This window comes from Phyllobates terribilis, unplaced genomic scaffold, assembly GCF_046119375.1.
Source record: "Phyllobates terribilis strain yellow unplaced genomic scaffold, ASM4611937v1 Scaffold_10__3_contigs__length_209671492, whole genome shotgun sequence".
Classification (NCBI taxonomy): Eukaryota; Metazoa; Chordata; class Amphibia; order Anura; family Dendrobatidae; genus Phyllobates; species Phyllobates terribilis.
In genome coordinates this window covers 158,048,214-158,062,267 of record NW_027362770.1, presented here as the reverse complement: position 1 = coordinate 158,062,267, position 14,054 = coordinate 158,048,214, and the positions used below count along the sequence as shown (strand labels likewise).

The window sequence follows — 14,054 nt, the reverse complement described above, 5'->3', positions numbered from 1 at the left end:
TATTCTTAGAATTTAAAGTGGGGGATGGGGAGGGGGCGCATTAACCCATCTAAGTTTGTAGGGTCAGCCTGTTGTGTAATATGAAGATCTGATCGGCCATAAATAAAAAAAAATGACATGAAATCCATGTTTCGCTGCTGATTCCCGAGCGCCTTTCTTTCAACACTTGACCTTTGGTTTCAATCTGACTCTTTTTTTATATTCTGCTACGAAACTCTTGATCCCTCCGTATTATTGCCCAAACTCCGATTCCATACCACCAGCTTGGCCAAAGGATTTTCTATACACATTCCAAAGCAGTGAGCTTCCATCGAGAGGCGATAACGCCGAGAAGAAGGCTTTTCACACGGGAAAGTAAAGGAAACGCCAGAGAGAACAGGGTACAAGCATATGTTCCTGACTGTACAGCAGACTGGCTGTCAAATGTGACAGCTGCATCAGTCACACGTATATATATACACATGGATCCGTCACTTCGATTGCCTAAAAATAGATGTAGCAGAGCCGAACTTGTCTGTTATAGCAGAATTCGGCTTTGCGGAGACAGCAGAGCTGACTTTGTTGAGAATAGCAGAGCTGAGTTTGTCTGATGTTGCAGTTGTAAATGTGAAATGCAGCAATGCAGAGATTTCCTGATGTAGTAGAGCTGAGTTTGTAATTTTGTGTAAATCATAGTGAGATAATTAGAATTTACATAAAACATATAAATGCTTCAACATCTTAGTACAGATATACTGTATATATATATATATATATATATATATATATATATATATATATATATATATATACATACATATATATATACAGTGGGGAAAATAAGTATTTGATCCACTGCCGATTTTGCAAGTTTTCCCACCTACAAAGAATGGAGAGGTCTGTAATTTGTATTGTGGGTCACTTCACCTGTGAGAGACAGAATCTAAAAATAAAAAACAGAAAATCACATTGTATGATTTTTAAATAATTAAATTGCATTTTATTGCATGAAATAAGTATTTGATCACCTACCAACCAGCAAGAATTCTGCCTCTCACAGACCTGTTAGTTTTTCTTTAAGAAGCCCTCCTACTCTGCACTCATTACCTGTATTAACTGCAGTTGTTTGAACTATTTTCCTGTATAAAGGACACCTGTCCACACACTCAATTACCCTCCAACCTCTCCAGCATGGCCAAGACCAAAGAGCTGTCTAAGGACACCAGGAACAAAATTGTAGACCTGCACAATGCTGGAATGGGCTACAGGGCAATAGGCAAGCAACTTGGTGAGAAGGCAACAACTGTTGGCACAATTATTAGAAAATGGAAGAAACACAAGATGACTGTCAATCTTCCTTAGTCTGGGGCTCCATGCAAGATCTCGTCTCGTGGGGTAAGGATGACTCTGAGAAAGGTCAGAAATCAGCCCAGAACTACACAGGAGGACCCGGTCAATGACCTGAAAAGGGCTGAGACCGCAGTTTCAAACATTACCGTTAGTAACACACTAGGCCATCATGGATTAAAATCCTGCAGGGCACGCAAGGTCCCCCTGTTCACGCCAGCACATGTCCAGGCCTGTTTGAAGTTCGCCAATGACCATCTGGATGATCCAGAGGAGGCATGGGAGAAGGCCATGTGGTCAGAGGAGACCAAATAGAACTTTTTAGTATCAACTCCACTCGCTGTGTTTGGAGAAAGAAGAAGGTTGAGTACAACACTAAGAACACTGTCCCAACCGTGCAGCATGGTGGGGGAAACATCATACTTTGAGGGTGCTTTTCTGAAAAAGGGACAGGGAGACTAAGGAGTGGCTCCGTAAGAAGCATTTCAAGGTCCTGGAGTGGCCTAGCCAGTCTGCAGACCTGAACCCAATAGAAAATCTTTGGAGGGAGCTGAAAGCCAATGTTGCCCAGCGACAGCCCTGAAACCTGAAAGATCTGGAGAAGATCTGTATGGAGGAGGGGGCCAAAATCCCTGCTGCAGTGTGTGCAAACCTGGTCAAGAACTACAGGAAACGTCTGACCTCTGTAATTGCAAACAAAGGTTTCTGTGCCAAATATTAAGTTCTGTTTTTCTATTGTATCAAATACTTATTTCATGCAATAAAATGCAAATTAATTATGTAAAAATCATACAATGAGATTTTCTGTATTTTATTTTTACATTCTGTCTCTCACAGGTGAAGTGGACTTACGATAAAAATTACAGACCTCTCCATTCTTTTAGGTGGGAAAACTTGCAACATCGGCAGTGGATCAAATACTTATTTTTCACCATATAGTATATATGTTTCCCCCACATATCGGGAAAATACATAATCCCTAATCGCAACCCGAAAAAATGCCAAAAAGGCGACTTAATAACGAAAAGCTGGGCAACGATCAATATGGCTATTATTATAGTTCCAATAAAATCTACATCCAACTTATCCAGATACCCCAATTAGCGAAATTACGTAGATTGACTCCTCATATAGATTCCCGTCTCATCATAATACAACCAGATCTCTCTCCATGTTCGAAATATCTAGGCATAAACATAACACATAGAAAAAATAATCATTAATTCCGTAAATTCCGGAGAATTACAGAATCATTTTTTAGCAGTTTTCTACAAAGTCAGCAGATGGCGCTGTTTATTCTTTCCCAGCTGATGCGCGGTGAACACCCCCTTCCTGCACGGTGAACTCCTTCTGTCTTCTCCCACGATGTTCTGGAAATTCCATTTCTCTAATAGTACAAGAGTGACCTGGAATATATAATATTAATTTAGATGTAGCAGAACTGGATTTCCAAGTGCAATAATGATGAGATACATGGAAAACTAATTTTTTCCCCCTTAACTTTTTTAATTAATATTTTAAAGATATAAAACAAATATATTCATATAGACAATATTTTATATATGTTTGATATAGTAACTAAGACTTAAAGAGTTATTCCCAAAATATCAAGTTATTTCCTATCTATAGGATAGGCTGATATCTTGCTGATTGCTGGGGGTCCGACCGTTGGGACCTCCAGAGATATGAGAATGCCAAGTACATAGAGAATGAACGGATCGGAGGTCGAAAAAGACTGCAAAGCCGCATTCTCGTGGTTCTTGAGTTTGCTGGGAGTCCCAGCAGTCGGACCCCCAATGATCAAGAAAGTATAACTTACTATTTTGGAAATACCCTTTTAAAGGGGTTGTACATTTTAGGTACACCCCAGCAGTTATTCATCCTGACTCCATAAACATACATGCACGGCTTGACTGAGCATGCAGGCGTTTTGTATGTTGAGAGGGTAGTAAACTACTGTTAAATACCTATGGCAGCATATTATTTTCCTGGAGAATTGAAGGACTGGGCATGTCAAAATGCAATATGCCTGATCTCTCTTTCCCTCAATATCTGCCACTAATGAAGAGTCACAATACACCCTACATATTAGATGATCGTCCAATCCCCTCAAAATCAATGGGTTGCCCTGATAATCTAATCCTCCCACTTTCGATCAACTGATCACTGGAGAGAGGGGCCTCTGAGACCCTTGAGGTTTAGCTGCTGGTACAATGGTGAACCGCTTGGTCCTTACAGGATGAACCATGCTATATGTTGTATGTGTTGAGTCTCCTGGTAAAGTTCATTATCGTCCTTTGTTTCATATTATCAGCTTGCAGAAGGGAAACCTGCCCGCTGCTGCGTCGTCCCAGCTGCCCACCTTACAAAAGACTTTCTAGGAAGACCACCGCGTGCTGTGATACCTACGAATGTACATGCAGCTGTTCCAATTCCACCGACACCTGTCCATCCGGATATACGTCTTCTATTCACATCAATGAGTGCGGCTGCACCAGTGTCACCTGTGACGCAGATAAGGTGAGCGGACGGGCAGATCTTCTCTAGTGAAGCATGCTTGAAGGGAATCTGTCAGCAGGTTTTTGCTATGTAATCTGAAAGCACCAGAATGAAGGGGCAGAGACCCTGATTCCAGCGATGTATCACTTACTAGGTTATGTGTTGCTGTTTCAATAAAATCAGTGTTTTATCAGCAGGAGATTATCACTACAGGACTAGGTGTCTTATGCTTCCTAGTCCAACCACACCCCCAGCACTGAATAGCAGCTTTCTGTCAATATACAGTGTACACAGAAAGCAGCCAATCAGTGGTGTGGGCGGGGTTATGCAAAGTTCAGGATTCCGAGCTCAACATTCCGAGGTCTCAACATTCCGAGCTCAACATTCCGAGCTCTGCCCGATCTGCAGCAGAAAAAAACAGTAATTGCATCAAAATAACAACAATGCAGACCAGCAAGTGACACATCACTGGAATCAGTGTCTCTGCTCATACATTATGTTGCTCTCAGATTACATAGCAAACACCTGGTGACTGATTCCCTTTAAAGGGGACCTAATAGTAAAATCCTTTAAATCAGTGTTATGATCTCTGCTGGGTATTGGATTATCGGACGGTTATAGAGCACTACATTATGCTGCTTTCTAGTGTAAGGATATTGACATGCTGCCCGCGTTTCCCCCTTGAAGGAACAAGTTCATTGTTGAAATGTGTTGTATAATGTAAAGTGTAATGTGAATAATGGCTTGCTTCTTTTGTAAATACTGTATCATGTGAATATTGTTATAAATATGTATAGTAATATAGTACTGTAAATATAGTATGCATAGTATGCAGCAGTGTTATAGGTAATGTGTAATGTAGGATTTGATAATGTAATGTATGATAGAGATAGGTGTTATAATGTTTGCATAGGACTGTGTGAAAGGTTAAGTTTGCCCAGTAACAGACTGCAGGGTCAGATAGAGTTGATGTTTGGGACCAAAATAAGAAAGAACAACGTATAGCGAACAAGAAGTAAAGAATGCAGTAAACTTTATTGATATAAATAGTTTAAAAAGCAGACACCCCCGGAAGAAGGCACGTTGCTGAAACGCGCGTTGGGGTGGTGGCACCATAGACAGTCATTCACATGTTCGTACTTGAGCATAAGGTTTTGCATTTTATGTTGGTTTGGATAGGGCTCGTGTATTTTGAGCGGACATTTGCACTGTGCACTTTACTATCTCTGAGGTTCAGTTATGTGGTTTCTTAGCCCCTGAGTACACCTCTCTTTTCTGTCCAAACCCTTATATATATGCTCTCGATGACTATGTGATATCTTTTTGTGGTGCGGTGATGTTTTTTTATGGCTTACCATTAACACATTTGTTGTCACTAGAGACACACAGCCAGGACCTACACTTTCATGTAATGTGTCGGGGCACTGAAGACAAGTGTCTCGCCCCCGTCTACCGCCCCGCACGGTGTTACACTAGCTGTATATCTAATTATTAAATAGTTGTATATATTTTTTTGCATATTATAGGTCTGTGTGCATAAAAATAATGTCTACCACATCGGGAGTTCCTGGGAAGATGGATGCCTAAATTGTCAGTGCACCGATGCTGTAGACCCTATCACTAACCTTCTCAGTGTAATGTGTGAGAAGAAGCCGTGTAAGGAAAACTGCCGTCCTGTAAGTATAAAATACATTTCCGGAAAGTGTAAAACTTTTCTATCATGTATTGACCTACTTGTGTTTGTCAATCTGGACGGTATAATACCTTATGACTGTTCGGATATTCCAGGATTGTCCTGTGAACAGCACCTCAGGGGTGGGGCTTCTGTATATATGAATATTTCTGGGATGTTTTGCATGTTTCTTTTACAAACAGTGTCGGACATTAAATTTGCCATGAATTAGGTATTCAAATGTCAGGTTAGTGTTACTTAATGCTGGTGAAATGGAGTGTAAAGGGCAGTGATTGGTGTAGGTTGTATTGATTTCTACTCAAGAAGTGCACCTAAACTGACTTTCATTTGTAACCAACTCATACCCATGTTTCAAAACCAGCCAGCCCCCTTTTGTCAAATATCCACCTTTATCCAATTGAGGTAGCCACCAGCCATTGTGACCCTGGAACTTGACCTAGGTGAAGACTTTCAGGTTCTTCTATATTTACAGTCATAAAGATAAAGGCTCTGTAAAAAGGACAACAAAAGACCCAATATGGATTTGGCTTAGGGATAGAACAGAAAGCAGAGTCTGACTCCTGCAAGGAATAAGGACCTTTCCATAGAGAGTCTCCAGGTTGCTACCCCTTAAAGGGAATCTGACAGCATCATGATGTAGGAACAGATACCCTGATTCCAGCTATGTATCACTTATTTTACTGGGTGCAGCACTTGTGATGGAATCACAGATTTCTCTGTTGCTGGTCTATCAGAGCTCGGAATGTTGAGCTCGGAATGTTGAGCTCGGAATGTTGAGCTCGGAATGTTGAGCTCGGAATGTTCAGCTTGGAATGTTGGGATGTGTATAACCCCGCCCACACCACTGATTGGCAGCTTTCTGTGTACACTGTATAGTGACAGAAAGCTACTAATCAGTGGTGGGGGTGTGGTTGGACTAGGAGGCACGAAACACTTAGTCCTGTAGTGATAATCTCCTGCTGACAAAACACTGATTGCATTGAAACAGCAAAACATATCCCAGTCAGTAACACATCGCTGGAATCAGGGTCTTAGCCCCGACATCATGCTGATATCAGATTACATAGCAAAAACTTGCTGACAGATTTCCTTTGAGTAGTCTCCTTTAGCAACGCCTGGTGCGTAAACAGCCTAATGTCATCAAGTAGCGGTTTTAAGCAGTATAGAGGGCAGGAAGCTTAGTCAGACGGTGCACAGTTCGATTCAGGCAGCGTTCAATCATGTACATGAGATAGGAAAAGGTCAGGATAGGCATTAGACAAGAAGATGTGGTTCCAGAGAAAAAACTGAGTCAATACCAAGTGGATCAGGAACAAGAACCCCATTGTATGCCAAAATGAACTTATTGCTTATTGATAGAGCAATGTGGGAAGGGTCCATATAATTTTGGGGCACTGGCTGGTTTTAGGGGGTGATTGCACTGGTCATTCAACAGACCAAGAGTCAGAACTTGGCCAGAGCCATGTCATAGGGCAGCGGGGGAAGGGATCCTGAGAAGCCTGGGGCATGTGGTCATTGGCTGGACATAGGGGTGATCGCACTGGCTATTGAACAGACCAGGAGTCAGTGCATGACCAGAGATGTGTCATAGCGAAATAAAGAACCCCTCAGGAACCAGATGATGGACGTCTGAAAAAGATGACAAATCATGACAAATGTCCATCACAGGTAAGAATAGACAACAGCAATTTACTAGATGTTTTCAGCTATGGAGGTGTACTTAATTTCCAAATTGTGACCAATTGTAGTTTAAACATATTGTTCTCTTCATGACACATCTGTTTCTTTGAGGTGCCAACGAGTTACCAAGGACTGCAAGCTCCTAACACCCATTTGAGGTCAATAAGGACTAAGTGTGACTTTTTTTGGTGGCTTGTTAGTGGAATATGTCTGGCTTGAGTTACGGCAGAAATGAGGTGCCAGGGCAATGGCTAATTCTCCTGTAGGCTCCAGTCTAAATAGAGATAGAGCTGCCTGATTAATTTAGCAGCACGGTTCCGAAATGAACACCACTTTGTCTTTAAGGCTCCTTAGAAAAGCTTAGTGTAAGCTTTGCTTTCATTTATAAGATATTCCAAGACACTTCTACATCCACACAAGTGTGTTGACTTTACCGAGAATGTTTGGAAATATCTATGTAGAACAATGAGCAGGCTGTGTTTCATGACCTCTCCTTCCTAAGCGCTTCGAAGCTTTTTTTATATATATTTTGACACTTTCTAATTGAAAAAGCAGTGTATACCGCCACAAGAATAGGCGAGCTATTCACCAAATGTATGGCATGACTCCTTGGGTGGTCAGGGGCAAGTATTGTACTCATTAAGGTTCCTCGAAACTGGGAAGGGATCAAAATGATGTTGTTGTTTAGTGCTAATAATTTACTGTGCTGTCAAAAGAAACCCACAGATGACCCTTTATGGAATCTTATTAATTTTTATTTTTTTGTAACTCACTTACGGGATCACCAGGTCAAAAATCATTCATAATAGTGTTTTATGAAATTAACTCCTAAAAATAATTCACTGTTTAATGCAAGGACTCTAATTGACCTTTTTTTAATAAAGGTTTTCAATTATTGGAAATTTTTGAGTTGATTCACATAAAAAATTGTGTCCTAAAAATGTAGACGTCTTCCTCAGCAAAAGTGAAAATGAGTAGGAAAAACTGTGTGGGGGCCTGTCATCGAGTTATAGCTTCATGTAATTAGACTGTCGGGCATCAATAGCCCTTTTAGATATGTCTTCCAAAAAGTGAAGATGAGGTGGATTTTTTTTTATCAACTTATTCAATATTGGTTGTTTTTGGCATAGTATGTTGTTTTGCACATGATGTTTTGACCCTTTAACGAGCCTTATCACATGACTTAGGATATAAGCCAGAGCCAGAAACTCCATTTGAAGACACTGTGACTCGTTAAAGGGTCACCATTGACTTTTAGGATAGCTACTTCCTGTAGGTGGCCCTAGAGTTCTAATCCTCTTCCTCTCTGAAGAGACAATTTGCATATTTCCTAGAGGAGCATTGCGGCTTTAAAAGTCTCTTCACCGTGACATGCTTAACATGTCATTGTCCGCAAGGAGAAATGTTACCCCTTAGATACCAGAGAAGAAGGATGAAATAGCGGACAGACATTGTGGGATTCTGGTTAGTAAGGAGGTGATATCAGGTCGACAGAGGTAGATCTGTGTGTCATCAGCTTAGAGATGATATTGAAAGTCGTGAGACTCTATGAGCTGTCCCAGACAGAAGGTGTAGATAGAGAAGAGCAGGGTTCCTAGAACTGAACCTTGGGGGACAACGACAGATAGAGGGAGAGATGAGGAGGTGGTGTGTGAGTGGGAGACACTGAATGTCCGGTCTGTTAGGTATGAAGAGGTCCAAGAAAGGGCCAAGTCTGTGAAGCCGAGACATGAGAGAGTTTGTAGTAAGAGGGAATGGGCCACTTTGTCAAAGCAGATGACAGATCCAGGAGGAGGACAGAGTAGTGTCGCTTGAATTTGGCAGTTAGTAGGTCATTGGTGACTTTAGTCAGGGCAGTTTCAGTGGAGTGATGCGTCGGAAGCCAGATTGTAAGTGGTCAAAGAGGGAGCAGGAGGAGAGGTGGGAGGACAGTTCAGAATCAACGTGTTGTTCCAGTAGTTTTGAGGCATAGAGGAGAAGTGATATGGGGCGATAGCTAGTCAGAGAGGATGGGTCAAGGGAGTACTTTTTGAGGATGGGTGTGATTGAGGCATGTTTGAAGCATGAGGGGAAGACACCAGTTGTTAGTGACAGGTTGAAAAGGTGATGAAGACTGTGGTGAGGTTAGGGATGAGGTGGGATGGGATTGGGTCAAGTTTGCAGGTGGTGATGTGTGATTTCGAGAGTAAAGAGGAAACTTGATCATCCGTAATGGTGGAGAAGCTGGTTTTGGAGGAGTAAGGTTGAGTAGATATGAGGAGGTGCTGTGGGGACTTTAGGCAGAAGCTTTGTCTGATGTTGTCAATCTTCTGCTTGAAGAATGAGGCAAAGTCTTCGGCTGAGATGAGAGGAGAGGGAGGAGGTGCTGGGGGACGAAGGAGAGAATTGAAAGTGTTGAATAGCTGTTTAGGGTTGTGAGTCAGGGAGGATATGAGAGATGAGAAGTAGGTTTGTTTTGCTCCTTTAAGTGTGGACTTGAAAGAAGTGAGGGACTGTTTGAATGCAATGAAATGCTTATTGGAGTGAGACCTTTTCCATCTATGCTCAGCAACCCTGGAGGCCCTTCGCAGTTCTTTAGACAGTGGTTTGCCAGGGTTGCCTGTTGATTGTGCGAGCTGTGGTTTGTGTGAGGGGGGCGACCGAATTGAGAGCTGCAGCTGATATGGTGTTATATAACACCACAGCAGCATCTGCATCATGTAATGAACTTATGTCTGTAAGAGAGAGGAGGGATTCAGATAGTGAGTGTAGGTCAAGGTGTTTGAGATTTCCTATAATAATGTCTCCCATCCTGGGCAGCTTTCTGTAATAATGTCCCCTGTCCTGGGTTCCCATTCGATAGTAATGTTTCTTGTCTTGGGCCCCTTCCTGTAACAATATTTCCAGTCCTGGGTCCCTTCTTGTAATAATGTGCCATGTCCTGGCCCTCTTTCTGTAATAATGTTCCCCATCCTGCCCCCCATCCTGGCCTCCAATCTGTAATAATGTCCACTGTCCTGGCCCTCTTCCTGTAATAATGTTCCTTGTCCTGGGCCCCTTCCTGTAATAATTTTCCCCATCCTGGCCTGTAATCTGTAATAATGTCCCCTGTCTTGGACCCCTTCTTGTAATAATGTCCCCTGTCCTGGCCCCCTTCCTGAAATAATGTCCTTTGTTCTGGCCCCCATCCTGTAATAATATCCCTTGTTCTGGGCCCCTTCCTTTAATAATGTCCTTTATCTTGGGCCCCTTCTTGTAATAATATCCCCTGTCCTAGGCCCCATCCTATAATAATGTCGCCTGTCCTGGGCCCTTTCTTTAATAATGTCACTTGTCTTGGCACTCTTCTCCAATACATTTAAAAGATAAAAACAAAAAATGATTCTTCTTACCTATCCACACTCCCATGGCGAGCAGTGTCGTATTTCTGCTCCATAAACGGGCACACTGACGTCTGCTTCTGGGTCCTGATTGGCCGGCAGTGAGTATAGCTATTGTGGTGCAGGGAACCAGCGGCTGTCTGCACCGCAACACATTTCAGCTAAATATGTGTCCGAGGACGCATTCAGCTGAAAACTGCACTGGAGTCGACCGGCCCCCTGACTCCACGGACCCAGTCGTGATCGCTACGCCCTGACCTTTAGTTTAGCTTATGCCTACCCTTGGTTTTTTAGGAAACCAAATGATTAAAAATTGACAAATGAAAGGTACCTATCTAAAAACATTTATCTGAACATTGATGTTCACAAACAATCAGACTTAGTGGTGTAATAAAAAAATTAAGCTTATTGGTTCATTGCTCTCATCCTCTTCTTAGAGTTTAGCACTTGTTCAACCCATTTCTTTACTTTTCTAGAGTTGAAGCACATTTTGACCCTGTGCATCTCCCCTCATTTACTTTCAAATTCTGTCCAAGATGGACAAAGAACTCTTTGCACCTGAAGAAATATGGGTAATGAATTCAGCATGAGCAGTAGACCCTCTTTTAATTAATTCCATTGTAGGCACAGAGATTTCCGTTACTTTATGTCTACCAGACATAATCTGACCCTAGTGGGCCCCAATAGAAAATCTCCAACATGGCTCCCAACTATAAATGTTCTTTAATAATATTGGTCAACTCATATAGACCAATAGAACCTCTTGGGCTCTCAAAGTTCCAGGGTCTGGGTGTAACTACAAACTGTGCACCCACTATAGTTACACCCTTGGTGGAGAACTTTTTACCGAAGCAGAAGGTGAAGGGTGTGCTTCAACAAAACCTGAGACCACCTTCCAATAAACCCCATTGTAGTTAGTCACAGGAGCAATATACAGTCCTGCTCATCGTTATTGGCAACCATGAAGTTTAAGTACATAATGTGGAATATCTTCTAAAAAAAATGAATCAAGTGAAACAGTTTTTTTGTATAGAGCAATCATGTTAACTACAAAACAGCAAAGGATAAAAAAATAATTTAAAACAAGAAACAATGAAAGGAAAAAATAGAAAAACCTGAAGCTTGCTGTGTCACTGGTGTTGGCATCCTTTACATTAATTTAGTATGGAAATACATTTTGACTCGCCTGTGGTAAATCACAAAAGAGATTTACCTATGATTAATTGTCGGTGCCCATGTGACATGAATTAGCCAATGAATGATGACTTCAGTGTTTTAAAAAGCCACATGGTAGGCCCTGTTCCTTTGTCACAATGGTGAAGACAAAGGAGCTGTCTGAGGACATCAGAACTGTTATTATTAACAAAAACAAGACATCCAAAGGGTATAAGGCCATCTCTAAAGACCTTGGTATCCAAGTTTAAACAGTGTGCAATGTTATTAAGAAGCTTGCCAAGCATGGAAGCGTCATGAACCTCCCTGGACGTGGGGGAAAGAGGAAAATTGACAAGAGATGTCTTCGAAGGTTGGTGCGAATGGTGGAAAAAACACCACATCAAACATCCAAAGACCTGAAGGCCAACCTGGAACAGTCATGGTTTCAAAAAGTATCATATGTCGCACACTAAACCAAGCTGAGCTTTATGGGCAAAGGCCAAGGAAGAAACCATTGCTGAAGAAAATACATAAAAAGGAACTACTGATCTTTGCCAAAGAATACCTTGACAAACTACGATCCTTCTGGGAAAATGATGAAACAAAAATAGAGCTTTCTGGCAATGCAAAGCAACAGTTTGTTTGTAGACACCGCAATGAAGCTTATAAGGAAAAGAACACCTTACCAACAGTTAAACATGGTGGAAGATTCATAATGCTGTGGGGTTTCTTTACTGCGTCTGGTACTGGAGGCCTTGACCGTAATACAGGAATCATGAAATCAGACAATTATCAAGAGGTTTTAGTGCGAAATGTCCTACCCAGTGTAAGAAAACTTGATTTGAGTCAAAGATCATGGGTCCTCCAGCAAGACAATGACCCAAAGCACACATCCAAAGAGGCAGTCAGCAATGCCAAAGAGTGTGCAACCAAGTATGAATTAGGGGTGCCTTTATTGTTGCACATGCTGTTTATTCTGTTTATTCTTTGAAATTGTAACATGGAAGTTGAAAAACAATGTTTTATTGTTGTATTACTTTGGACCACTAATTAAAAAAATCCTGAGGATATAACTTTGGTACATTTGCATTTATTTCTGAAGATATTGTACAGTCTATGGAAAAAAATGAATGGGTGCCAAAAATGGTGTACAGCACTGTACTTATATCTCCTACATGGAGGGAGAACTTTTTGCTCCTAAAGAAGTTGTATGATAAGAGAAGACTCTCCCCTTTAAGTAGCCCTACTGTAGTCATAGGGGCTGACTTCTAGGAAAGCATATAATGAGGAACTAGCAAAGTTGAAAGTAAAATATTGATACATTATCTAATTTTGTTGTACATTTCAATCTATACCTGAGCTATACCCGTATGTATCAATTCTCGACTCTTATCATTCTGCTTTGTCATGCACAGTACAGAACATATGGCACATGTGAGGCGTGACTCAGGGCTTTCTCCGTACTGCGGCTTAACCTTCGTTTTAATTAAAGTCAAGCACTTGCACAAACACCTGGATCCATGTAGAAACCTTCCTCTTGTTTGCCTTCCATTAGAATGATGAAACCTGTCAGCAGATAATACAGAGGAGAGAATGAGCCGGATGTCCAATGGTAACCCTTCAAATTCTCACATTTGTTGGAGGTTTAACATTAAGTAAATGGTTGAATTTAGGCTCCTGTTCCCTGAGCATATTTGCATTGATTATTTCCCTATTGTGTCGATCAATGAATGATTTCCTCTTGCTTATAAGTTCCATACAACATGGAAACACAAGAAAAAACATTCTACTTGGTGGCTGAATAAAAGGGTAACACTATAAAAACGAAGTAATAGGATGTAAATGTGTTTAGATGCACAATCAATATCTAATTAAAACAAATGAATAATCAGAACATGGGCTCATATGGGCTAATAGGGCCACCTATGCTTTATTTCATACATTTAGGGTACAAATTTGGAGATGAGCGTGGATATAAACCCGACCTGCCGAGGATCCAATATACGATAAGAGACCAGATGCAGTATGGATGCTGTTTAATTTCTCAATGCGTTTTGAGGCAGTCATACCTCTTCATCAGGACACACCACAATGAACTTATTTCATACATTTGGTGGTCACTCTTCTTTAGCTATACGTGAAGAAGATGGAACAGAGTAGTTTTGGTGGTCCACAGACTGTGTCCTTCCTTACCTTTTGTCTTGGCTCAACACATCCTAAGATGACCAGTTTTGAAAAAAGCATGATTTTGCGATACCCTGTTGGGAGTTGATTCTGATATATGTGCCTATATATGGCCGTCCAGTAGGTGTGATATTTATTTTCCCATTGGGCCCTTTATT

The 14,054-nt window shown here is 41.4% G+C and overlaps 1 protein-coding gene across 1 annotated transcript in view; it reads left to right on the top strand.

The window, feature by feature from the left end:
* Positions 1-14,054, top strand: part of VWF (von Willebrand factor) — a 344,529-nt gene that overhangs the window by 316,382 nt on the left and 14,093 nt on the right. Inside the window, exons 42-43 of the mRNA XM_073649985.1 lie at positions 3,641-3,846; positions 5,352-5,501. Coding sequence (XP_073506086.1) covers positions 3,641-3,846; positions 5,352-5,501 — 356 coding nt within the window. The remainder of the gene's footprint in view (positions 1-3,640; positions 3,847-5,351; positions 5,502-14,054) is intronic.